This window comes from Puntigrus tetrazona, chromosome 6, assembly GCF_018831695.1.
Source record: "Puntigrus tetrazona isolate hp1 chromosome 6, ASM1883169v1, whole genome shotgun sequence".
NCBI lineage: Eukaryota > Metazoa > Chordata > Actinopteri > Cypriniformes > Cyprinidae > Puntigrus > Puntigrus tetrazona.
Window position 1 is genome coordinate 24117190 of NC_056704.1, and position 26261 is coordinate 24143450.

The window sequence follows — 26261 nt, forward strand, 5'->3', positions numbered from 1 at the left end:
GTCCCGTTTCCAATTGGTCTATTGGCCTGAAACGCTTAAACCCTATTGGCTACGTGAGGTGTCTGTTGGCGTTCCTTCACGCAGATGAACTTCGGTGAAGCCGATCTTTAAACAACGGCGCTGCTCGATGAGCGATATTGGAAACTGATCAAACCGGGCATGGCACCCACAAAGGTGAGAACTGTTATCTTTATAACACATCGTTTAATACTTTAAAGTAAAAAAAGTGAAGAAAATGAGCGCGAGAGCAGAGAATGTATTTTTTTCTGGGATTGTATGAATAGTTTGAATACTTAATGCTAATTAACTTAGTTTTAAATAGCCAACAGTACTGTTTTAATTACGTTACAAAAGTCATCCTACGCGGATTTTGTTATATGAGAAGTATATGGAAGAGAAAAAAAAGTAGCAGTATCAACTGTATTATTTTAATGCTTTTTGCTTGTGATGTCTGCATAAATGTATAAATGTTACCAGATAGCCAGATGCTGTTTCTCGAAACCCAGTGTAACTGTACCTAGGTAGCATTTTTGCATCAGTAGGCTTTTTATCACTTTTGGGCATCAGATATATTACGCGTATAACGAGTCAGATAACGATAAACTCGAAAAAATGCTGCACGCATGTGATTCCCAAAAACATAACATCATAGTTAGGGAAAAAGGGACATTTAGATCACATTATATGTTGTATTTCATGATTTTATATTACATCATAAGTAATTCTTTAAAAATGGCCTCGTATTTATTGCTTTTCACATTTTCAAAATCCTAAAAGATTGACATTTTATTGTTAACAATTCTGATTTCTTCGCACCTGAAAAAAATATGATTCTGATACATGTGCAACAATAAAAAAAATGTATCGGAATATTATTTTAAAATGCTTAAAATAAGTATATTACACTTTATGAAGGCTGTTCAGCTGATCACATCAACAGGCAGTTGACATTGGGCCATCTGTTTTGCAGCTCACAAGCAGCTTGAGGATTAAATTAATTACCCTCTGACATGTCGGGTGAGCTTGGACTCGAACACTGACTGCTTCAGTCTAGCTCCAGGGAGAAATGCTGGGTAATTTAAGAAGCATTCAGGCCGATGTTGAATAGTGTAGCACCCTTTAATTCAAAAAGGCATGGGCACCATTAAAAAGGAAATGCCAAATTAGTCAACCATGAAGAACACTATCGACTAATCCTCAAGTGCACATGAAAGGAAAGGGTTTGTAGATTTATAATGATCCCTAAGAACGTTTTGACTCAGTTTCCTATAATGTTTCATTCTAAACAACAAGTTTTAGTAAAGAGACACATGTTTGCAAAAAAAAAGCAAGTGCATTGTATTTTTCCATTTTTGCTAAAGCACTCATGATTTTCTTCGTGTTTTATAAAAGGCAAAGTGAAGTTGTGAAATTAGCGCGTCTATAAAGCACGGGTTTGCTTCAAATTAGCACCGTTTGAACGGGTGAACCGCAAACCATCAAAGCTTTCTTGCGTTCTCAGATCTAGTGTGCGGTTGCCATCGCTGCACAATGCATCAAAAAGCATGTGACGGCTATTTACAGGCTCGGATCCGACTAAAGGTTGCGCATCACAGATGAAAAGGAGAATCCGAATTCATGCACCGCAGAGTACAGTATTGTGTTTTATGGCGGCTCTGACGTGGAAGTCAAGCTTCCAAATTTCAGCTGGAGCACAGTAGCTGGACGTCTTCCGTCTTCTGGCATATTATGTAACGCACCGAGACTCCTTCGCAGCTTCGTGATGTGGAAACTTTGGCTAACCGCGCAAATCTCGACATGAAGCACCATTAAAAGCAAAGTGGGGTCAGGAGGAAGAAATCTAGATGGAGTTTCGTTAGATTATTTCGATCGAAGCTTGCAGAGCGGGGTCAAAGCATTTACGGTGCGCCTATATGGGAAAGTGAAATTCGATACTTTGAAGGTTATCCACGCACAATTACTGACTATTTAGAAGCGAGGAAGGAATTTCAGTCTTCCAACAAGAAGTTTCTTTCTCTAGCTGTCTATCAATAGAAAAGTCGTGGAATGCTGCTTTAGCTTTGATGTGTGACAGATGCTTTGACTCATACGAGTAAAATGGAAAAATGACCTTCTTTCTTTTCCTGTGAACTGCTTAGAAAGAAAGACAACATGGGAATGGGAGTTTTTCTGAGATCACAGCTGTGATCTATAGCCATTATGTTCTCGGACAAGCTTGTTAACCCTTTGATTGCTCCAGGAGGACCGGCTTGAAATTGCTTTTGATGAAGCGTAATGGCTGCTAACAAACCTCTCAGAGATAAAGAGACCGAAAATTGTTAGGGCTTTAATTCAGTCTGTTAATTTAGTGCAATTAGTTATAAAATAATAAAGCTAAAAATGCATTTAATCATGGCCCGATTGGTAATTTTTCAACTATCAAATCAAGTCTGTTTATTATGGAAGCCTGTTTCTGCCACTGATTAAAAGAAATAAAAAAGTTAATTGAGACTTTTTAGCTCTTGCAAGATATTCTTTTTTTTCATAGAATTGCGTGATATGTTCCCAGAAATGCAAGAAATGAAATTCTGTCTTCATTTAACTTTTTTTTTCTCATAATTGTGAGATATAAACGCGCAACTACCAGTTATAAAATCCATTTCTGAGGGGAGAAATTCTGACATAAAATTTTCGTTACAAACCTGCAGTTCTAAGAAAAAAAGTCACAATTGTAAAATATAATACAACTTTTTATCTTATAAAATTAAAGTGAGATAAAAAAAAAAAAAAAAAAATGAAAAAATAAAAAAATATTACTCAGTGGTAAAAAAAACGGTCTTCCATAGTTTATTGATGCTTAGAACATGACAAAAAAAATGTTTTGTTAATATATATAAGTGTACAATGTATTTTTTTAAATACCTAAAATGTACTTCTAAAATAATAAACTACTAATTTAAAAGTTTGGGGTCAGTAAATTTTTATTCATCAAGGGTACATTAAATGCTGTTTCCAAAAATGTTAAAAAACCATAATGACCCCAAATTTTGGAATAGTTTGTATTGAGTTTGCGTTGTTTATTTGATTATACTATGCACTGAATAAGCAGCACACTGTATAATCAAGACAAGCGCATTGAAAATACAACAGAGTGCAGTCATTTGGTCTGCAGATGGGAAGGAAGGGAGAAGATTTGTAGACATGGACATTGTAGCCTGACTTCGTGTTTTCCAAACAATGTAGCGTAGACTTTGTCCTGACGTAGGGTATCAGTCAGTTTGCAGTCATTAAAATATCTGCTTGCATTTGAGTTATATGTCAAATTTATTCACTCACTCATTTCCTCCCTTTTGTTGTCTTTTCAGGAGTCGAGGCTGAATGTGGAGGCTCTGAGTAAAAGAGATGTGCTGCTGCTCTTCAGTGTTCTTGAAGGAGAGCTGGAGGCCAGAGACTTTGTCATACAGGCACTCAAGGTTAGTCCAGTCCTGTCAATGGATAAGAATGTTTTTATAGTTTCTTTGTAAGCAGCGGTCTATGGCAGTAATCGTGCTATTCATGCTTCTTAAAGAAACAGCTCACCAAAACCAAGGTCTTGTCATTATTTATTCAGCCACATGTCATTCCAAACCCATATGGTGTTATTGTTTCCTGTGGAATTTTCGGAGAATCTTCATTTTGACCAAAAACCCTATAAATGGACCATAAAAGTGTACTACAAACGACCTGAGCACTACATATCTAAGCTGTATGACAGTTTTGTGTGAGGAACAGAAAGGAAATAGGCATTGGTGGGCCAGTAGTGAACTTGACGAGAGAAGAAAATCATTCCTGTGTCATGTACAATTTATTCAGGAGCATCTGGGCTAATTTATCCATTCAAGCTGTTTAGATGTTCAGCTATATACAGTTCTGTTGCTGCATGCTTGCTCTTATGATCTTGTGGTGTGTATTTTTTTGGTTCTCCATCAACCAAGTATATAAACAAGCCCAGATTGTCCAGAAATAAATTTTAAAATGACCTAGACACACACACACACACACACACACACACATATATCCCCTATTTAAAATATTTTTATTTGAATTTAAATACATTTTGAATTTAAATACATTTAATTTTCTGTTGGTCGGTTCTCATGATAGTTTTACTGAGATATATATTATATCTGTACTAATAGGTCAATGCTTTAATAATAGTATGTTATAATAATTGTGTTATTGAAAGTCAGTAGTTTGCTGTCAAACACATTTAACTCTTTGCGCAGCAGACTAGATACCCATGAGAGACATTATAGCTGTATCACTCAATGAAAGCCAGATGTCTGTCTGGCTCAGAGCTCACTTGTGCACACTAACACCTTAAAAACTAGTATGCTCAACACTTAGAAACCTCAGTGTACAGTTCATCTACGACAAGTCAGTTTAAATTATGTAAAGGCTACACACACACACACATATATAAAACAACGTTAGCAACATTTAACTTTTTTGCAATAGGTTGCCGAGAACTAACACATAACTAAATAGCGAAATGAATCACAACTTGGTTTGGTGTACTTCCTGTATTTTGCTATTTTCTCTGTTCCCAGTTCAACTGCATTCTCACGTTATTTTTCAACAGCATTCATCGGGGGTTTAATCAGTGTTGATTGGATCTCATTTACTTTGCTTTTTCATCAAACTTTTTTCTGCTCAATTTGTATTTATTTATTTTTTCGGCGGGTCTCCTACTACATTCCAGTGCTGCTGCTGGACCTCGTCCCACACTTGCGGTTGGACACCAGGCTTCCAAACGCAGCCTCAGATCCAGCAGCCTGAACTAAACTCAGGATGATCAATCAAATCTGCTTCACTTTTTTAAAAGCACTTTAGAGTGCTGTGTAAATATATAGCAACCATTCAGCAACATTATAACGGTGCAGTTCAAAAAAATCCTGTAAAAAACAGGTCCTATAAATCATATTTCAGTCACAATAAGTGTGCACATTTAATGCACTAATAAACTGTTACATTTAAGTTGTTAAAATATATTTTTTTATAAAACAATTTACATATACATATATATATATATATATATATATATATATATATATATATGTATATATATGTGTCACAGTGTGGTTGAGGGAAGTAGCACTCGATGAGAATATAACCTTTAACAGTTTTAATCATTCTCAAACGAGTAAATAATAATACTGCAGGCAGGCAGGCTCAAAAACTAAAACCACACATATTAAAAACGAGACCATACTATATAACATGGGCAAACGCAAACTGGAACTTATATACACAAAGTAAATGACATAATTAACAAGACACACCTGAAGATAATGAGACCATTAACAGAAAGTAGGGCACACACAGCACATGGGACAAGAAAACAAAAACAGAGTACATGACTACAACTACATGACTATATATATATGTATGTATTTGCTTATATTTATTATGTATATACATTTATAGTATGCACATATAGCAAATAAAAAATCTTTTATTTTGGATGCAGTTAATTATTTGACAACTCTAATAAATATTTTATAGTGCTTTGTGGTGAAATTTTTGTTTTCTTTTAGTTTATATATACCACATTAGTTGCTAAGATACTGATTTGGCAATGGAGGTATGACTCAGAATCAGCCAGACAGTGAGCAAGACAACTTCCCATTTTTAACATGTCATTTGCGTCCACACAAACGCCAGGACTCTGGGCCCCCGATCAAGCTTTTGAATGTTGTTTGTTCTCTGCAAAGCCACACACAAACACGTCAAACATTATTACGCACATTTCCTTTTGTCTAGTATCAGCTTTAAACTTCACTGCAGTGCCGTCTGTTCATTGGATCATGTTAGCACGGTAATAAAATTCAGCATCTGTGCTCTCAAATCATGTTTTTTTGTTGTAAATCTCTATGGAAGGCTGAACAGATATTATCTGCTGCATTCCTGTTCTTGAAAGGATTGGACTGAGGCTATGTGAGCATCAAAAACAGTACATTTGGGGTATTAACCATTCTTCAGAGTCACTTTTAAGTGACTTCTTAAGTAGAAAGCATATATATTTAACCCAACTGCATATTTCTTCTAAAACTCTCTGTGCTTTTTAGGGAGGGGGATGTTCTGGCATGCTGGGATTACAATCTCTGTCACTCACTGCCTGCTTTGAATGAGGTCATTAAGGCATGACTTTTCTGCTTTGACTCTTTCACACACACACACACACACACACACATACTAATTTTCCTTATGCATTTGTTCTAACGTAAAGGGGGAAATCAAGAGGAGGGCAGAAGTCACATCACAACAGCTAATCTCTGTATAACTTCATTAGCCACGCTAATCGTACATACAAACACTATTCAGTATTTGCCTGTGGTACTTTCTCTGGAAAAAGAGGAGAAATAACTGGTATTTTGCGCAAATAATCATTCCCATGCTTATTTCTGCCCCTTAGCAGCTGTTGACTTTTGCAGGAAAACCTGAAAACATTTCATGACTAACAAGTAAATAGACTTTGAGTTCCAGGAAGAATGCCTTCCAGGTGTTCAGCTCGAAGTTAAGCGAGTAAATATATTAGCAAAAAATAACTGTGTATATTTTAATGTCAAGCGAGGGGCTAGTATGGATGATTTTGAGATACTAACAGTATCTCATTGTTTTATCCCTGGTCTCTCTAATGTTCTCAGTGAAGATACTCTTTATGGTATCTTTATCTATGAGATAGACTAACACACACACATAGAGATTGTTTGAAGGCACCAGACTGGCTGACTTATCTTAAGTCATTAGTAAGGTTAATCTTCCCAAGGCCCCATAATTGCTCGTGCTATTAGCCTAAACACACACACACACACAATTGAAAGCATCATAAATATAGAATGGTAAGCAGACATCCATTAACTCGATAAACAAAGGGTTTTACATATAATACATACAGCTGTTGTTTATTTGGGCTATTTGGAGCTTAAATTATGAAGTAATTCACTTGAACAATACTGTTAAGTCATTTTTATTTTAGTTGACATGTCGTGCCGTGGAGAGCGGAGGGAAGAGTGATTAGTAAAGGAGAATATCTGATACGTTTATTACAAATATATTTATTATTTATTACTTATATAATATCACACCATTAAATCATTAGATCATTACATTTAAACTTGTACAAATACAATGCAGAAATGCAATCATTAAAAGCATATAGTCTGACCTATTATGTTGTAATCCAGTTTAACTTTTTTGTATTAATATAAATCAAAGTTGTTTTATAATATTAAAAGATTGACTTTATGTAACAGCTCCTAGATGCTGATTTTAAAGATTTCTACATCAGAAATGCCTTGCCTTAATATATAGCGTTTCCCCTTGATGTTTACCCCTATACAACTCACAGGATGCTTCCTGCAAATAAGGAAATTTACCCAGGAAATGCTTATATATGTTTATCTATTTCTAGTTTGTCATTTGATACCTTAGTGACAACTTTATAAAATCCCACAAATCCCTGTATTTTTGTTACAGGTTGCATGCAACAAATTGCATTCATCTTTAAAAATCACAAGCTTTCATTAAAGTATTGTCACCCATCATCATCCTCAGATTTTTCTTAAGCACCTCCAGGAGGCCTCCTCTAGAAAAAAACACAGCTTTCACCCTCTTTCGTTCTCACCCCTTCCCCTTCAGCGACTATAAAACACTCGTTCGTTGTGTCACGTCTGCACAGCACGTTTATCAGGTTCACAAAGAGTCAAAGTGCACTGACTTTTACACTCACGTGGCTTTTTGATAATCGCAAGTTTCCCGAGAAGCAGAATCTTAGAACTCTCTGAAATGGAAAGGTGTTGTGTTGCTGAACTTGAGTAATCCATTGAACAGCAAATGCTCTCACACTTACCAGGTGGACATGCATGTTCCCACTTGAATCAGTCACTCTAAAGAGCAGATGAGCTGAGTGATTTGAAAACACAGCGGAGAACCTGTGGTGTATCAGTCATTCTATCAGGCGTCTCTGTTTTAGTTTAGCATTAAGTCATCTATTCTGTCTACGTTTCTTTTTCATTTTGACATGGTATATGTACATGGTATATACTAGGGCTGCTGGTACTGAAAAACAAAATTTATTAAGACTTTTTATCTCACAGTTCTGCCTTTTTCCATCAAAACTGTGTGATACAACTCGCAATTCCAATATTTTTCCTCAGAATTGTGAGATATAAATCGCATAAAATAAAATAAAATAAATTGTGAAATATAATATCGCAATTATGTGAAAAAAGGCAGAATTGCATGATATAAACACAACTCACAAGTTGTGGTTAAAATTAACTGATCTGTATACAAGCACTTGAATTACACTCAAATTAGGTTTTTATGATAATTAACATTATTGTGTATTGTGTATTGTGTAATTCATAATTATTTGTCTACTCCAATTGTTGTTTATGAAAAGTAAACATTTAAATTGTTGCTGTCATAAAACCATGAAGGATTTATGCGTATATTCAGCAAAATGCTCCTCTCTAGAATTTTTCTTGCTAACTAGTAAGCTGTATATAGCATACACTCACATTTGGGAGTTGTCTTATAGGGTAATAGTGCAAAATACAGTTTTGTGGCTGCTAATGATTATTTATGGTCAATAAATTTTCATCCTCTATTGACAGGTGTGGCGAAACATTCATTTTGGACCCTTAGCATGTGCTTTGATGTATGTCCATCTGTGGGTCTTTACCCTCCTCCTGACATTCATTTTCATACCTCTATTCCCTGTAGACGCCTAGTCGTTTTTCAGAAGCTCCCAGCCCTTCCCAGTTTCTCACGAATCCTGCCATCTCTTTCCAAACTACCATGTATGAGTGTTTCATCACGTCTTTCTCTTTACATTCAAGCTCCAACCTTTTTTGTTGCAGCCAAGTACATTTGTAACTTTAAGTAACCACCCACAACACTCTAGCAACCACCTGCATCTCTTAGCACTGCTCATAACACCCTAGTTACTCCTTAGCAACCACCGAGAACACCCAATGCAGCCATAAACTTGGTTTATTTTTTTGTGTCTCAGATTGCTGACACTATTTAAACGCTGTAATATAATACCCTCTTTGGTGATCAGCTACTCTCTCTTCACTGTTCAACAGTTCCGTTCGCTTCCTTATCCTTGTGTTTTTTTTCTGGGTCAAATGAGCTCTTTTAGTTCAGAGTCATTTCAGGGTGTATTAAATTACTCCAGCTGGAACTTTTTTTGGTGTCCCGTTTGCTGCATTGACCCTACCTAAACTGTAGCGATTGTTTCAGCCCTATATGCACCCCTTGCTTGACCTCTTACTTAAAACAACAAACACTGGGAGCTAAACGCGCACACACCACACAGAGCCTAAGAGAATGGTTTATGTTGCTTTTGGCAGGGTCATATGTTCTGTATCATCTCATTTCCTGTTTAGAAAGCAAGTATGTACTGAGTGTGTCTCTGTGAAAGAGAAAAGCGGAGGCCGCTCTACAAGGCTTGCAGAGATGTTTTGAACAGAAGGTACAACAATTATATCTTGGATTGCTGTTTCATATTAAAAGTAGTGCTGTTAGCTGATTAAAAAATAACTGATTATTCACACGTTTTTTCTTAAATGAATCACAGTCCCACCTAACAAGATTTTAAATATACTTTTATATTGCAATAATGTTACATTCAATCTTCAAATTAATGTAGAAACAACATAAAGACAATATTTCTTTTTGATTTTTAATGGCATATTTTTATCACTAAAGGCATTGGAAATTTTTTCCTTTTTTTCTAATTTTTAACTGTTGATTATAACTATTCAACATTACAGTATAATTGAGAGCCATCAAATTTAATATTTATTATAGTTTTAAAAATAACTTAAGCCTTCACATAAGCCCTATTGTAATAAATGATCCTTAAAGCTACAAAAGTTACTGATTTCTCTTTTTTGATCTTTGAATAATAGACATCGCAGCAGTTGGGTTATTAGGTTATTTGGCTGCTATTAATCCAATAATCCATATCTGTCTCTATCTCGCTATAGGGCCAGCGCAGAGATTCCTACATGTGGGAGCGATATGGCAAATACAACCTGAGCGACCCGTTCCTGGCCCTGCAGAGAGACAGTGAGGTCCTCCAGAGCTCCGGCCAGACCAGGGGGGATGGAGGAAGTTCCTCCCAGAGACGAGAGGGGGTCTGTGGGGCCACGGCTCACACGGATCCTTTGACGGTGCTGAAGCTGGTGGTCGGACACTGCAGAAGGATGCAGGAGAAGATGCTGAAACAACTGGCAGCTGCTGAGAACAGACACAGGAGGGTGAGTTTACACTGCGTAACAGCTGAAAGCCACTGACATCGATACTGATGTGAGCCTCATATCATTTAAATAGGATTTACCAGGTCAAGTAGAGATTGGATTGGTTTATAGGCTAATCTTTATCTCATTCTGTCGCCCCTCTGTGGTGGTTTCAGGTCATTGCTGATCTGGAGGAGGAGAAGAGGAAGCATGCTGAGGATACTGCAGAAGGCGATGATGTCACTTACATTCTGGAGAAGGAGAGAGAGCGCCTCCTGCAGCAGGTACAAAGAACTGAAAATATACCAGTCATCTTAATTTGAGGTACTACAGGGGGAACGGGCTGCAATTTTTATTATCTTAAAATAATATAAGATCAAAATTTGTCATTGCTCTGTTATTTTAATAAAGTAAAGAATAATTTGATTAAGATAAAAATTGTAGCCTGTTCCTAGTTTATTTATTATATATTTATAAATATATATATATATAAAATATCAAGGAAAATATTAAATATTTTCAAAAATCCTTTTGACAACAAGCAGCAATATAATTTTGGAAAAAATATGTAAAAATAATATTAAAAAAACAAAGTGACACTTTTACTTTATGAGCTTTGGCAGATGCAAATATAAAAGGTTTATAACTGTTTAATATATTAAAACCGAAACAGGTATTTTACATCGTAATAGTGTTTACTTGTCATATTATTATTAAACAAATAAACGCCTCCTTGATGGGCATAAAGGATGAAAAACAAAAACCTTCCAAACATTTAAACCAGCCATTTTAGAAAAAAAAATCTACCAAAATTTCATTTTGCAAATCTATGAATCTGTATTTTCTACTAATTTGTGTATTTTTTATACATGTGTTTAGTTAGAGTTTGAGAAGGCAAAGACGTCCCGAATGGAGAGGGAGAACAAACGACTGCACGATCAATTAGAAGACCAGCGGGTCCAGCATAAACAGCTCATGATGGCGCTGAGTCGAGAATGCAAACGCTCCGGGACGCGCGCACACGAGGAGTCTCAGCGCGCCTCCGAATTCAGCCATCGCCTTGATCGTGAACGAGCGGCCAATCAGGCGCTGAGAGTGGAGATCGAGGAAGAAAATAAGCGGGCTATGCAAATGGAGGCGAGGCGAGAGGAGCTGCTGGCTGAGTTTGACACTGAACGGGAGCAGCTTGGGCTGCGATTACGAAAAGAGGAAGCGCGCTGTAAAGCACTACAGGAAGAACTAGAGAAACTGAGGAAAGAGATGAACAACGCAGAGGAGAACTCAAACAAGACCCAAATGAACGGACACCATGTTCCTGTGGAGGAAGATGGGAATGTTGAGATGCAAGGCGTGTTGACCAATGGCAGCTCTCAGACCAATCCACAAGCTCACAGCCCTACAAACGGCAATCATTCTCTTGATATGCCTAGCATACAAGCAGCGTACCAGGCTGGGATTAACCAGCGCTTCCATGCAGCCCGCCACAAGTTCCAAGGCACCTTTGATCCGGATTCTCAGACCGTCTCTTCCCCTCCAAATTCTCCATGTGACCTCTCACCCTGTGCAGCCCATTTGGTTCTACCAGACAGCATTTCTTCTAAACAAGCGGCCCGCAGCACCGTCACACAAGCCCTGAATCGCCTCAGCGCTCCGCAAAGTCCAAGCAAACCAACATCCCCCTGCAGTTCCCCTTTCGGCACAGATTACCGCACATTGGCCAACTCTGGGATGCTGTCTCCTACCATCAGGTCTCCGACTATTCCCAGAGTCGACAGAGCGAACCCACCTCCCATCCCACCCAAGAAACCAGGCCTCGCAGACACGCCGCCTTCCCCGGCCACTCTCCGAGCCGCTCGCTTGGCTCAACCGGTGGCCGGTTGCGGGCGCAGCGGCAACTCAGAGAACAGCAAAGAGACAGACCTGATGCTGTCATCTAGCGGCTGGTGAGCACAAATAATGAACTTGATCGTGTCAAACACTGTTGATTTTTTTGTGATGGACATTTCAGGTTGTTAAAATCATTTGTTTTTATTTTATAAGTAAATTTGCAATGTTACCATATCTCGGTCAGATGCATGTTGACTTTGCGCATGAATACAATATGCAGACTGTATTTTACCATGAGAAAAATCACTTTTTCTGTTTATCACTGACAATCACCAATTTAAATAGGTTTATATATATATATATATATATATATATATATATATATAAAACTACCATTCAAAAGTTTGGGGTCAGTAAAGTTTCTTTAATTGATAAATATATAATTGATAATATTTGAATATTTTAAATTGTAAGAATATTTTACAATTTTGCTGTATTACTGAATTGTTCGTGATATAATAAATGCAGTCATGGTGAGCATAAAAGACTTCTTTCAAAAACATAAAGAAAATCTTACTACCCCCAAAATTTTGATTAATAGTGCAAACGAACATTTTACCCTGTCATCTAGTTTATACACTGAATTATATATTTAACAGATTGCATGGACAAACAATCCTTTGCTTTCTCAAACAGCAGTTTGTTTTGTATATCTAAAGGTATTGGATATTTAGCCTATTATTTACGTCTCGCTCAGAATCATGTTACAGATGTATCACATAAGGTTCTGTTTTGTTTATCTTTTAAATTTGTATTCTTTTTGAGATCTGATAGGAATGTTATTTTTATAACCAGTATCATTTTTGCTTTTTTTTTTTTCCTTACACGTGTAGACATGGGCTGGAGGAAAAGATTTTAGATTTGCATATTCGTTCTACCTAAATCCAGCCAGCAGAGGGCACAGTATCACCCATCCTCAGCCATTTATAGGCTATATTTGGAAAGGAATACTAGTACACTAGCTTACTGCACAGTATACTCTATATAATGCCTTCTGTATTTTAAAAATAGTATGTGAAATAAAGTTATTTTGAGATTTAATCAATTTTTGTGTATTAATGTGATAGTCTGCTCAAATAATGGTTGTGTAGTGTAAAAAAATGGCAGGTGCTCATGTATTTGTCACACTACAAATTGCATTATTGCATTGGAGTACTAACTTTAACATTAAACTGACCAAACGGAATCAAGTCTTCCAGTGAGATGTCTAATAATGAAAGTTATTATAAAGTTGTATCCCTTAATGAACCAATAACATTTAACACTCATTACAAGCTCAAAACCACAGAAATGAGTCATTTTGATGTTACAATGAAAGCACAAGCGACCCTTAGATCGTAAAGCATCTGCTGTCTCAAACTCGGGGGGAAAGCGTGTGAAAAATGCGTGTGCATCACAAGCATCCATGTGAGACTAACAGGAGCGGGGATCACAGTTTAACCAGCCAGGAGCCTCTCCCTAAATCCTAAATCCCCTCTTTATGTGTGTGTATATGTGTGTGAGTGTGTGTGGCCCGGGAAACAGAGAGGCAAACACGCATGAAGTATGTGCCACTCTGCCCCCCGGTCACAATGGTCTTGCCAGGTTCCAATCAAGCGCAAACTCACAGCTTATACAGTCTAGAGCTGGACTTAACTTGAAAAATCTCATTCAAATCTATAAAAAAATTTGTATAAATTTAAATAATATAAATTAAATGTAATAAGATTAAATTCAAAAAGGTTCCGTTTTCAAAAATTAAAATTAAATTAAAAAAAGAAAATTATCATTGTTATTATTTACATATACTGAAAAATCACAGCAAAGTATGATACAACAAGTGTGAATAAATAATTAGTGCTGTCAGTTTAATAATGCATTAAATTAATTCATTAGTTATGATCAAATTAAATTGTATTAAATAATAAATAACGTTTAAAATATTTTAATGCCATTGCCCCTGCCCCCAGACCTGTCTTACAGTCTATACATTATGAAATATACATTATAAAAATTTAAGATACTTGGGCAATAAATGCACCTATGAGTTTTTTTGTCATATTTATACCATATTATAAGCAATAACACATGAGCAGCAAGAGAAATATTTTAATATATCGATATTGCTATAATATTTAAAATATATTTATGAACATTTTCATATAATAATATGAAGAGTTCATTTGCAAAAACAGATTAATCTCAATCAAACTAAAGTTGGGTTATTTTGACTAGGTTAAAAATAACTTTAAAAAACATCTTAACTAACACAACAAAACACAAAACATGAAAACATAATAAAAAACATGTTTTTTTTTAAATAAAAACCTAAAAACTAAGGTATCTGTTTTTACAAATAAACTCTTCATATAATCATTAACTTTAATCCTTTTTTTTATTTATTTTGTGTTTACATTTTATTTGAACTACTCATTTAATGTCCCCTAAATTATGAGTGCTGCTATTTCTGCTGACTACACTGGTTTATCTGTAGATGTCCTGTGTGTCAGTGGATGGTCACCCCCTCTGGTGGATGCTGCTAATTAACATTCCTGTTTGGGACAGTAGGTCGAGGTTGCGAGGCCGACAGGGACGCATGCCTGGCGAAATCTGTCTCCCACACACTGCTATAATCACCAGCTCCTCTAGATCAGGGGAGGGAAGGGCACTGACCTCTCAGTACAGAAAGGACACGTCACTAATTATTGGTGCACATCCTGAGTCACAATGGGTTAAGTATTCTAGTCACACACTGTTTAGAAACAACAAAAGGTGATGCTCTTCACTGCATGAGCCCCAGTGGGGGTTAGATTCAGTGGTTGCTAAGGCAAGCATCATTATTACTATAGGTTACACTTAATAATAGTGTTTTATATATATATATATATGTGTGTGTGTGTGTGTGTGTGTATGTATATATAAATATATAATACAGCTAGCACAATAAAATTATAAAATCATAAAAAACATGATTTTTGAAATCTAAACAAAAATGCAAATAAACATGCAAATACATATTTTATACTCATTTATACTAGTGTCTATTTCCAAGACCTAAAATACATGCGAGTAAATAAATGGCATGCAAACCAAGTGGATTCTACACCAACTTATCTCCTAATGTGCGTATTTCCTCCTTTAATGATCTTTGGCAGGAAGCTAAAGGACAGAGTGTGAGTCAAAGTGACCAGAAACATTCTTTCTGGAGTTCTTTGTTGTTTACTTTGTATTACTGTGTGTAGAGCAGTCCCCCCCGCCTCCGTCTAATACCAGCGCTCTATTTTATGAGCAAGCTGGGGTGATTATGTACATTGACAATGTCACGTCCCAAAGTATATGAGCAATGGCTACTATCTTTGTTTAGAAGGTATTCATTGAGTTATATATAGACTAGCATAGGCCAGTCCGGCATGTTGATACCTAAACAAACACCGGACGTCTGGCCTGATATTACATTATAATGAAGCATGTCAGCAGACACAGACAGAAGGATAGATAGATAGATAGATAGATAGATAGATAGATAGATAGATAGATAGATAGATAGATAGATAGATAGATAGATAGAGACTATTTGTTCAAATACCTTTTGTCTCCCTTTTAGCCTTGTCTACATCTTTATTTTATTATTTCAAACCTATCAAACTATCCATGTTTTGTTTCAGGTGCTGTCTGTCTATTCAAATAAACCTATTCAGACATTTTTAAAGGTGTAAGGGTCTACTTCACTGCATACCAGGGTACAGTACGATTAACTCACTAAAATACACTTCAAATTATGTTGTTATTTATGTCAACCCAAGGTGCTACAATAAAGGTGGTATTACCATCTTAGCAGTGTCCAAAAACGACGGTATTCGTCTTTGTAAGTGGTCAAACAGTGCGGTCAGAAGCGCGGCGGTTACTTGACTGACAGCATCGCGCGCGCCGCTCATTCATCTCGTCTCCTCGTGCTGATTTCAGCCAATGAGCGCACAGACCGCCCCACCAATCAGAGACGCGCCTCAGGATCCGATTCTGCGGGACAGATACTGTACCTCACTCACTGGACTATTAACGAGCGCATTCAGATTCGACTTAAAAGAAACTCAATTTGGATATGACCGAATACTCGGTATACTAAACGGATGTTTCTGTTTTCACCCCGAGCCGCGCGATCGACTGTCGTGGAAAGATGCAGCACTTAAATGCCGGAGAATAAAGCACCTCGAGGGATGTTTTGAACCGGGGACTCTTTCTGTCTTTTTTTTTTTTTTTTTTTTTATTTCGGATTTGGAAGCATTTGCAAACTGACCATGCGCGAGTTTGATGGAGTTGTGTCACGCCGTGAACCGAGCGGCTCCGTTCACAGGATTTACCTGCCCTTCATCTTACTGCTGCTCATCTTCACTCCCAGAGTGGACTCGTCCTGGTGGTAGGTGTTTATTTAAAGAGGCACAAGAGACACTCATCGGCTCATCTTTATTTTCGGTGGAAATTTATACAGGCTTAAAAGTTCCCAGTGACGAGTATAAGTATACTAATTGAATGTATGTTATAGTATGAGACAGCACCTCACAATCATGAGTATAAATCATTTTGAATCAATAAAACACTGTAAAGCAGGAATAGATTTCAGTTTAATATGTTCCACCAATAGTTCCGAATTATGATAAAAATCCCAAGATAAGAAATTAAAATGAACTGCGGTTCAGAGAAAGTCTATAAGAATTTAACTACAAAGGCACGAAACCATTGTAAAAAAAAAAAAAAGGCGCGTGTAAATGTAATTTAGTTTATAGGGTGGGAAACATATTTTTTCCTTAAAGCAGTAACAAGGCTAAACTCTTAACTTCACTTTGTCTCAGGTCCCCTTTAATTATGTGATTATGATAATCTTTTTATTATCCACCTGCCGGAAGCACGCATTTGATCACGAACAAAGTAAAAAAAAGCATTTCAGATTTCCAGATTACAGTAAAGAGATAATGGGCTTAAAGTTTGAAAAAAAGCTTGAAAAAATAATATTATAATATATAAATTTGAGCCTCAAATGACTAAAATGGATATACATACACTGATGTATACACACACACACACACATATATATATATATATATATATATATATATATATATATATATATAGAGAGAGAGAGAGAGAGAGAGAGAGAGAGAGAGAGAGAGAGAGAGAGAGAGAGAGAGAGTTCATTAGCAAAAATAGAAAACTGAGAATTGAACTCAAAATAAAATTCAGAAATCAATTCAAATTAATTTCAATTAAACAGCAGATGTTGTATGTTATTATCTGTTTTGATTTTGACAAGTTATCTGTTTTTGCAAATAAACTTCATACACACACACACACACACACACACACACACACACACATATATATATATATATATATATATATATATATATATATATATATATATATATATATATATATATATGTGTGTGTGTGTGTGTGTGTGCAGTTCAGTTGTCTTTACATTTCAGTCTAGACCAATTTGGTCCAAGCATGATAACAAGAGGAAGAGCTGTTATAAATTTACAGTAAGTCTGACACACTTGAAAAGTCCTAAAATATATATATATATATATATATATATATATATATATATATATATATATATATATATATATATATATATATATATATATATTTTTTTTTTTTTTTTTTTTTTTTGAATAAAAAGCTAAGTACAATATTAGTGAAAAAAATGAAATGATATAAAAATATAAAATAAGAAAAAATAAAAACTGCGTTTAATAATTTCTCAGGGCAGTTGTTAGTAAAGAGAGAGGAGTCTGATGTCTTAAAGTGACATTGATCAACACATTCCAGGCTGTACTATGACAGGTCTTGGCTGGATCAGCAGACCTACTTGTGTGCTGAACGCACCAGATAAACACACTTGCTGGGGTGATAGAGATTAGAAGTGACTTCGTTCTCAAGTTATTGCTTTTCATCTCCGTTTCTTCACTGTATAACACCAGACATGATGACACAATGGCAGACTTCACCTTTAAAAACGTCTCTAATTGCAGCATTCATACGTTCCCCATCACGTCTCGGAGGTAGCAGTATCAACATAGTCAGCGCACTGCCTAGTGCCCCACAGCTGAGTAAACAACATAATCTCAGTCCATGCTATTTTTTGATACTTTCAATTAAAATGACTGCCGAGTTTCTCTCTCCGTATTTCATGAATGGGAAAAGAAGGGTTATCGTTTGTATCATCTATGTTGAAATAACTATACGTATGGCCCCTTTTGCCCTCCATAAGGCAGCGGGGATTTGCCGGAGTGAGTCCGTAAGACAGCCGTGGCAGCGTGCCCGAAACCGTGTGAGCCAGTGGTGATAAATATCTCTCAGTTCCTACGGTAATTTATACAGTTATGGGGATTGTTGTCATCGTTGCAATCAATTCACGCATAGCGGTTTTCTGGCTCACGTGCGGCGGCCTTTCCCAATCCCAGCCGCACACAGCTGATAAGTGTTCTGGAACAGAGAGGGAGAGCGAGATTGTGTTTCTGTGTGTGTCAGGGATCAACGGGGCAACCGTGCAAAGCCGGCAACAGCAGGCCCTCCCATGGATGCTATAGCGAGAGGAATAAGTCTTTCGCTGGGCTGTATGTTTGCACTAGTATGTCAGTGTGTGTGTGTGTGTGAGAGAGAGAGAGAGTGATAGAGACAGCCATAAGAGGAGTGGAAATTGTTCGGTAGGTTTGTACGGAGCACTGTCGCACAAACCCAGACACGACTGACTGGATAATGAGATCCGGGAAGGAGACAAGGGCGTGTGAGCACAGGGTGAACCTCACCGAGGGCACTTCAACAGACAGGCTCCGCCAGGTATTTGTCAGGCTGTTTAACAAGAAACCTGCAGCATAATGACAAATATTAATTAGCCACCCCCAGAAAAAAAAAAAAAAACTTTTTTCCTTTTTAATTTTTTGGGATTCTATTTTTTCCATATTAATTTTCCTCATCTCCTTTTTAGTTGTTAAATTCGTAGTAAATTAGTATACATTTCCACATCAATTTATTACGTTTAACAAAAATTACATGTTTAGGGCACTATGAAATGTTTTATATTTTTCTCACCATATTTTTTTTTGTTTCCAAATTCTGTATTTTATCGTGTCTAATTATTTGAATGCACGAACCAACTTAATTTATTCAGTTTGGTCTTAAAGTAGTCTTGTGATTTTCCCCCTCAGAAATTCTGTATTGTGTATTTAATTTTTCCTGATATTGAATGAAATAATTGAATTTATCTTTTAATCAGCCTATTGATTGTTTTACCAAAGGGGATTTAATATTTAAATTAAAACATTGAAGAAATGATGTGTGATTGTTCCTCAAAAATGTTTGTTTCATTTTAGTAGGCTAGTAGTAGCAGTGGGCTATATACCTTCTACTGAAAAATAGTAATAGGCATAATGGCTTCAAATTAAACCGGACTTTTATTTTGACGGGTTGCCGTGAATAGCTACCTTTACAATTCCGTTTGTGTGATATGACGCTAGATTTACTCAAATCAAACGGTGAAGTGGTCATGAAGTAACTACCACAGCAGTTCTGGAGATGTTGTTGGTGTGTTTATGTTCTCATTTAGTAAGACAACAGACCCTGAAAACACCGCGAGCTTCAGTACGCGTGAAGTAAACAAACCTCGCGCCCGCGCCATTCATTAACAGAGACATGCGTGATTCATATTTAAATCGACTTTTTTGGATTAATATTTACATCCAAATCATAGGGTGGATGCATTTATTGTCAGTTGTTGCTGCACTCTTGTAGAGATTTGTGAACAGGGAACCATGGGATATGGGGTGTTTCTAAATTATGCTGAAAGAAGTAGCTATTAAAAAGATAGTTTACTTCCTTTTCATAGTGTTCTAAGCCTGTATGACTTATTTATTAATTTCTAGAACAACTAGACCCCATTGACTTTCACTGCATGGAGAAAAAACCCCACTCTTTTTCAAAGCATCTTTTGAAAAATTAATTTTTAAAAATATCTTTTGTGTTCTACAGGTGAAAGCAAGTCACACAGGTTTTGAAGCCTGAGTTTGTTATGACAGAATCTTCCAATGCAATTCACAACTAATTTATGTTGCATAATTTGTACAAACAGTTTTTTCACATGTTAAATGAAATGGGGCTGGGGTGGACCTTGGTCTAAAAATCGTACACTTCTGCATGAATCACATCATACAAATTCATATATAATAGCCATCTTGTAAAATTTTTATGTTTTCCCCTCATGAGATTGGGTTGGAAGTTTCACTTTGCATACTTCGTATTTAAGACTCTGTGAAGATAATTTTTTTATGTTTTTGCAGACACAGTAAAGTATGATAGGGGTATCATTTTTGCAAAATATCAGGGACGTGGGATATTGATTTTAGTTCAATTTTTAGACTGAGACATGAAACTAGCACAGCTATAGGAAATCAATTGGCTGGGAACACAAGCAATTATTCAGTTCGGTGGTCACTATGCAAAAATATTTGACCACAGAATTATTGACAAGTCAGAATCAAGAATTCCAGAAAAATGTGTATTAAAGTGTGGCTAACATGAACTTTGAAGGTTCGGTCTCTAAAAGAGACCGAAACAACAATCTTGCCCAACTATAAAAGTGTGTGTCTCATGTTCAGCCATTTGCTAAATATGTTGATTTACAATGACAAGACACTGGTCAACTACTGCAATTGTAATGTGTATTTATACCCTACATGTGTTCATTTAGCAGACGCTAGGTCAACTAATGCGTCTGTGTTTGTTTCTCCAGGTACATTGGTGCGTTAGGTGCACGGGTCATATGTGACAACATTCCAGGGCTGGTGAACAAGCAGAGGCAGCTTTGCCAAAGACACCCAGATCTCATGCAGTCCATCGGAGAAGGAGCCAAAGAGTGGATCCGAGAATGCCAGCACCAGTTCCGACACCATCGCTGGAACTGCAGCACGCTGGAGCGAGACCATACTGTGTTCGGCCGCGTCATGTTGCGCAGTCAGTGTTTGTGTTACACTTTATTCCTAACATAGCTGAGATCAAAATCATACCGTAATAAGACATAACGTGCATAAACTACGCAACCTTGTATCATGCACAAAAGCATCATATTCAATAAAATATCAAGCTGTGTGCAAATGCGAGTTTTAACAAACCGAGTTAGTTATAATATGTAAGAACCAAGAAAGACAGGAGAAAGTATATTTTGCACGAGGAAAAAGTCAATTTAAAGTCAGCATTGTATCACAAATTTCAATTAAGGAACTTTTTCCATTAACTATGCAAAACAACTTTATTTATAATTAATTATAATTATGACCTAATTTTATATTTATTTATAAAGATTTTGTAACAATATAACATGTTATATTATTATATAAATATATAATATTATACACATTTCATCAAATATATTATTTAAACCGTAAAATATTTCACACTTGTACTGGAAGGGTAGTATTGGTTGTTTATGCAAAGTTTTAAATATAAAATATTTTATTGTAGTGATTTTTTAAATGGAACTGCAATTAAGGCTAATGAAAATGACGAAAAACGATCAAAACTTAAATCAAACAAGCTAAAAACAATAAATAATAATACAACGGGAATTTGATACTAAAGCCATGATACAAAACTTTTGCCCATAAGGTTATGCTTTAGTCAATCAGCTTGAAGTGTTGGCATATATCTGTACGGTAAATAGTGCAAAATTCCAGCTGTACTTGCTTCAAAAACATAGTCGGTAAAGCATGAAGTCAAGACAACAATCCCGTCAATATGTCTGTTGGATAGATCTCGGGAAACAGGGCTTTAAAATCTCCCCAAGAATGGGCGAATGTCTGACAGAGAGTGGATATTCTCCAAATACAAGTGGCTAGTCGGAGGGGGTTCTCTACAGGCCGATGTATAAACAGTAATAGGAGATGTAAATATTTGTGCAGATGACTCTGGCAGACAGACAAAGCTGCTCTTTTTGACATATCGCCCTCTGTTCTGGCTCAGTGCGTGAGCTGGAGGAGGAAAATGAGCAAAATAGGGGTCATTTTGCGCTACTTTGGCAAAAAAAACTCACCTCAAGGCTATGAGTGCAATCGACCAAAGAAACTAAAGGTGAAGGAGTGTCAGCCTGAATCAGTTGAATGTCTGAAAGCTCTAGGGTGGCCTCCCGCACTTAGGCCAGCCAAGGGGCTTAAATCTAGGCATGATGTTAGAGAGTTGATATAACAAAAGCACAGTGGATTTAACACCACAGTAAGAGCCTTACGCCTCATCAACTTGCTTGGCTCTATTAAACTACTGAAAAGTGGAGTTTTTAAACTTAAAACACTTTCTGACAACTGTAAGCAAGCCGCTAAGTAAGTCGTTGGCTGACACTAAAGTCAACATAAAACCCTGTGCGTAGCCCAGTAATAATACCAAACATCTTCTTTTTGAAGATTACAGTAGAACTGTACTGTTTTTTTAACGTTCTAATGAAAAATCTCTCCCTTTTCTTTCATCAGGTAGCCGTGAAGCAGCATTCGTTTATGCAATCTCCTCTGCCGGCGTGGTTTATGCCATCACCAGAGCGTGCAGTCAAGGAGAGCTGAAGATCTGTGGCTGTGACACCAACAGAAGAGGCCGGGCGAGCGACGAAGAAGGCGACTTCGACTGGGGCGGCTGTAGCGACAACATCAACTACGGTATCAAGTTTGCCAAAGCTTTCGTGGACGCCAGAGAGAGAATGGTCAAGGATGCCAGAGCACTGATGAATCTGCACAACAACCGCTGTGGGAGAATGGTAAGGGTCGGGTTTATCACATTTGATTGATTATCGTTGCAAAATAAACCCCAACAGGTAAACGGGTTATGATCCCGACTACCTTGTCCTAACATTCGAAAATGTTCTAATCTGGGTCATCTAGTGGTTCATAGGTCATGGGTTGAGTTCTGTTTTCTTTAGGCAGTAAAGCGTTTTATGAAGACTGAATGCAAGTGTCACGGAGTCAGTGGGTCATGTGCTCTCAGGACATGCTGGCTGGCTATGTCTGATTTCCGGCGAACGGGTGACTATTTGAGAAAGAAGTACAATACTGCTGTGGAGGTCACCATGAACCAGGATGGTTCGGGCTTTATGGTTGCTGATCGGGATTACAAGAGAACGACCAAAAACGATCTAGTATACATCGAGAACTCTCCAGACTATTGTCTTACGGACCGTTCGGCAGGTAACAATTAACAATAAAGTATTAATTATTAATCATTAAGTAACAATAAGCATGCTGAATGTTTTTATAACTTGCTTCCAAATCATAGTTGGGGTATCAAACAGTAATTAGGCAAGAAAGTCATATTTACGATTAGTCATTTAGCTTTGTGCGAAGCGAGTTACAAAAAAAAGGACAATGAAGCAATAGAAATACAAATTTTTAAATTAACAGTGCAAGTCTAAAAGGGACACATTTAAAAATAATGAGAATACAGAGTGCTCGATTTTTCATCCTAAAGTCAAAAAAGCATTAAGTTCTAAAGTATTTGTACATAGTAGCATTAACTGATGCAGATTTAGACAAAAATAATTGCCTTCCAATATTTTTTTTGTAATACATTAATAATTTATCACTATTACTGTAGTAATGAGAACCTCAAGAATATTGAAAGGACAAATAGAAAATTAAATATGAGCGATAAAGCACTTGAGATAAAATTTATATTTTTATTTTATTATATATTTATTATTTGGGTTTTTTTTTGGTTTGAGGTGAAAAACTAATTGACCCTGACAATACCCCATTTCCCTATAGTTCCAACATAATATTTTTCCAAAGAAAAAAGAGTTTTATCTTAATTAAATGGGCTAATGACTCACAGTAGCACAGTATTACTAAATGGAAAACAATGTCCCTGATTTATCCCATTTCTGCATCTGTATTCCAGGCTCTCTGGGTACAGCAGGACGGCTGTGTAACAAGTCTTCCAGAGGCATGGACGGCTGCGAGGTCATGTGCTGCGGCCGCGGGTACGACACCACGCGTGTAAACCGCATGAGCAAATGCGAGTGCAAGTTCAAATGGTGCTGCGCTGTTGAGTGCAGGGACTGTGAGGAAACTGTGGACGTCCACACCTGTAAACCACACAAGAAACCCGACTGGCTCGATTTGACCTGACTTCCGTGACCACGACCAATCAGCAGCTACTGGTGCTTTTCTGTTCTCAGGTTTTTGAAGCGGACCTCCGCATTGTGGAATGTGTAGTTTCTGACTATAACGCTCTGATCTCCACTTGCAGAACCCTGAACTTTACCCGCCTTCAATGATGCAAGCGCAGAGATCACAGGCCAGTCTGGAGCACTGGTAGACGGTTGGTGTCATGGGAAAATCATACAATGGGCATTGTCTGGTTTAATGGGATGAACTGTGATCGGGACACATTTTCACTATTTTCAAACTGAAAACACCTTTTACTGGTCATATCTGTGCCTATATATCAAATCATGTTTTTGGAAAGCTTTGATACACGCATTGATGGATAATATACAGCCTCAGTTCAATATTCACAAAGAACAATTTCAATATTCACAAGAACAATTACGCTTCATGGTACAAATTAATACTTTGAAGGTCACTGTAAAAATGTTCAACAGTGATAACTGTGCTTCTATTAATTTACTGCATTGACCATCATTTTCATACACAACTTACGCACAAAGGAATTTGATCAGTGTTCAATTTTTTAGGGCACTTTCGCACCAGAGGAACCTTTTGATAGTTCCTAGAGCTATTGGCAGAAGCTCCCGGTTTTTAGCGTGTTCACACCACAGGAACTAGGAACATGTTTCTTTCTAGGAAATCCATTTGGGGAAACTAAATTAGTTCCTACTTCAGGGACTGAAACGGTTTGATAGAAATGACCGGTGATGTAGTGATGGCCAGACGCATACAAAACAAGCCTTGAAAAATATTTTCTCCACGCAACATGGAGAACAGCGCTCTGTTATTTTCTCAGCCTCAATGATAACACTGCAAGTTGTCATAGGAGATTTAGTCAGATTTTCATGCTCTTTTAATCGTGAAAATTGTGCATCTATTCCATCTCTATTCCAGCAACATACAACACAGCTCCGATCACATAATCCTCCATTCACAGGTCGTTGATGTTTGTAAATTACCAAAAATAAAGACGTCACTGTTGGTCGCTTCAGAATTCCTGCGAATGCAACCAGGAAAACGGCTTGAGGGAGAAACTGGTTCTCTAGGAACCACCATGATGTCTAGTTTCTAGAACTATGCGGTGAAAAGTGTCTATTGTGAAATCCCAATGCCATTGTATATCAGAGAAATATATCTTTCATATTATATTTTTAATATCTAAGCACTTAAACATCCCTTTGAACATGAGCACTTTTTTTTTGGTTTGGTAGAGCTTGGTTTCCAAAAACCTGTCTACGATCAGTATCTCAATATTTTCCCTGATGGGTTTTTTCAGTAAAATCTGATGTTTATTGAAATAAAAAATCCAAACCGTCAGATGCCATGACCGCAGACTGTTTGCACACAATTAGACGAATTTTGCACACAACATACAAAATTGTACACTAAAATCTGTTGTATATAAGGCTGAGAATACATACTATAACTATATTTCTAAATTTCTACTATATTTGTTATAACAAGCTTGTTGAATCACGCTTGTTGCATCAAATCTTTTTAAATACTTTGCATTTGGGTTGAGGTAGTTAGCGGCATCTAGAAACCATATTTTCGAGATGCATTCAAAGAAATAACACTGATTTAAAAAACAAAACAAAACAAAACAAAAAAAACTTACTACTACTAGGCTAAAAGGCCTCTTGGAATATTTTACTGCTTGCTTCATGGATATGTCCTCATGTAAAACCCACACTAAATGTCAAATCATTGCTAAAATAAGACAACAGCTTACTGAGATTGAGCAGCAAAAATAGTAAGGTAAGCATGACTGGCATTCTTCACCATTCATTTTGCTGCACCTTGGTTTGACAACATGGTTGTTTCTAAATTTGCTGTTAAGATGGATGAGTGAATGAAGCACTTGGGTTGTCACGATGGTCAGTAATGCATGTCCAAAATGGTGGCACCATTAATCAAAAGCAAC

At 36.8% G+C, this 26261-nt stretch overlaps 2 protein-coding genes across 3 annotated transcripts; both read left to right on the forward strand.

The window, feature by feature from the left end:
- Positions 1 to 57: 57 nt before the first annotated feature.
- Positions 58 to 13199, forward strand: cttnbp2nla (CTTNBP2 N-terminal like a). The gene is made up of 5 exons (XM_043240952.1): positions 58 to 174; positions 3345 to 3452; positions 10020 to 10292; positions 10448 to 10555; positions 11151 to 13199. The coding sequence occupies exons 1-5, from the start codon at positions 160 to 162 to the stop codon at positions 12216 to 12218; spliced, it is 1572 nt and encodes a 523-aa protein (XP_043096887.1). The 5' UTR covers positions 58 to 159; the 3' UTR covers positions 12219 to 13199.
- Positions 13200 to 16162: 2963 nt separating this feature from the next.
- On the forward strand, positions 16163 to 25753 carry wnt2ba (wingless-type MMTV integration site family, member 2Ba). 2 transcript variants are annotated; one of them, XM_043241012.1, is made up of 6 exons: positions 16163 to 16551; positions 20926 to 21146; positions 22652 to 22929; positions 23092 to 23356; positions 24066 to 24327; positions 24417 to 25753. In XM_043241012.1, exons 1-5 carry the CDS (start codon positions 16433 to 16435, stop codon positions 24293 to 24295), a joined length of 1113 nt encoding a protein of 370 aa, XP_043096947.1. In that variant the 5' UTR covers positions 16163 to 16432; the 3' UTR covers positions 24296 to 24327; positions 24417 to 25753. The 2 variants fall into 2 exon arrangements, with proteins under 2 accessions (XP_043096947.1, XP_043096945.1); XM_043241010.1 differs by having other exon boundaries at positions 24066 to 25753.
- Positions 25754 to 26261: the final 508 nt, after the last annotated feature.

Coding starts and splice junctions, on each gene's coding strand:
- wnt2ba (XM_043241010.1), top strand. CDS start 16,433: ATGCGCGAGTTTGATGGAGTTGTGTCACGCCGTGAACCGAGCGGCTCC. Junction 22,930..23,091: donor ACAACCGCTGTGGGAGAATG/GTAAGGGTCGGG, acceptor TGTTTTCTTTAG/GCAGTAAAGCGTTTTATGAA. Junction 23,357..24,065: donor TCTTACGGACCGTTCGGCAG/GTAACAATTAAC, acceptor TCTGTATTCCAG/GCTCTCTGGGTACAGCAGGA.
- cttnbp2nla (XM_043240952.1), top strand. Junction 3,453..10,019: donor TTGTCATACAGGCACTCAAG/GTTAGTCCAGTC, acceptor ATCTCGCTATAG/GGCCAGCGCAGAGATTCCTA. Junction 10,556..11,150: donor GAGAGCGCCTCCTGCAGCAG/GTACAAAGAACT, acceptor ACATGTGTTTAG/TTAGAGTTTGAGAAGGCAAA.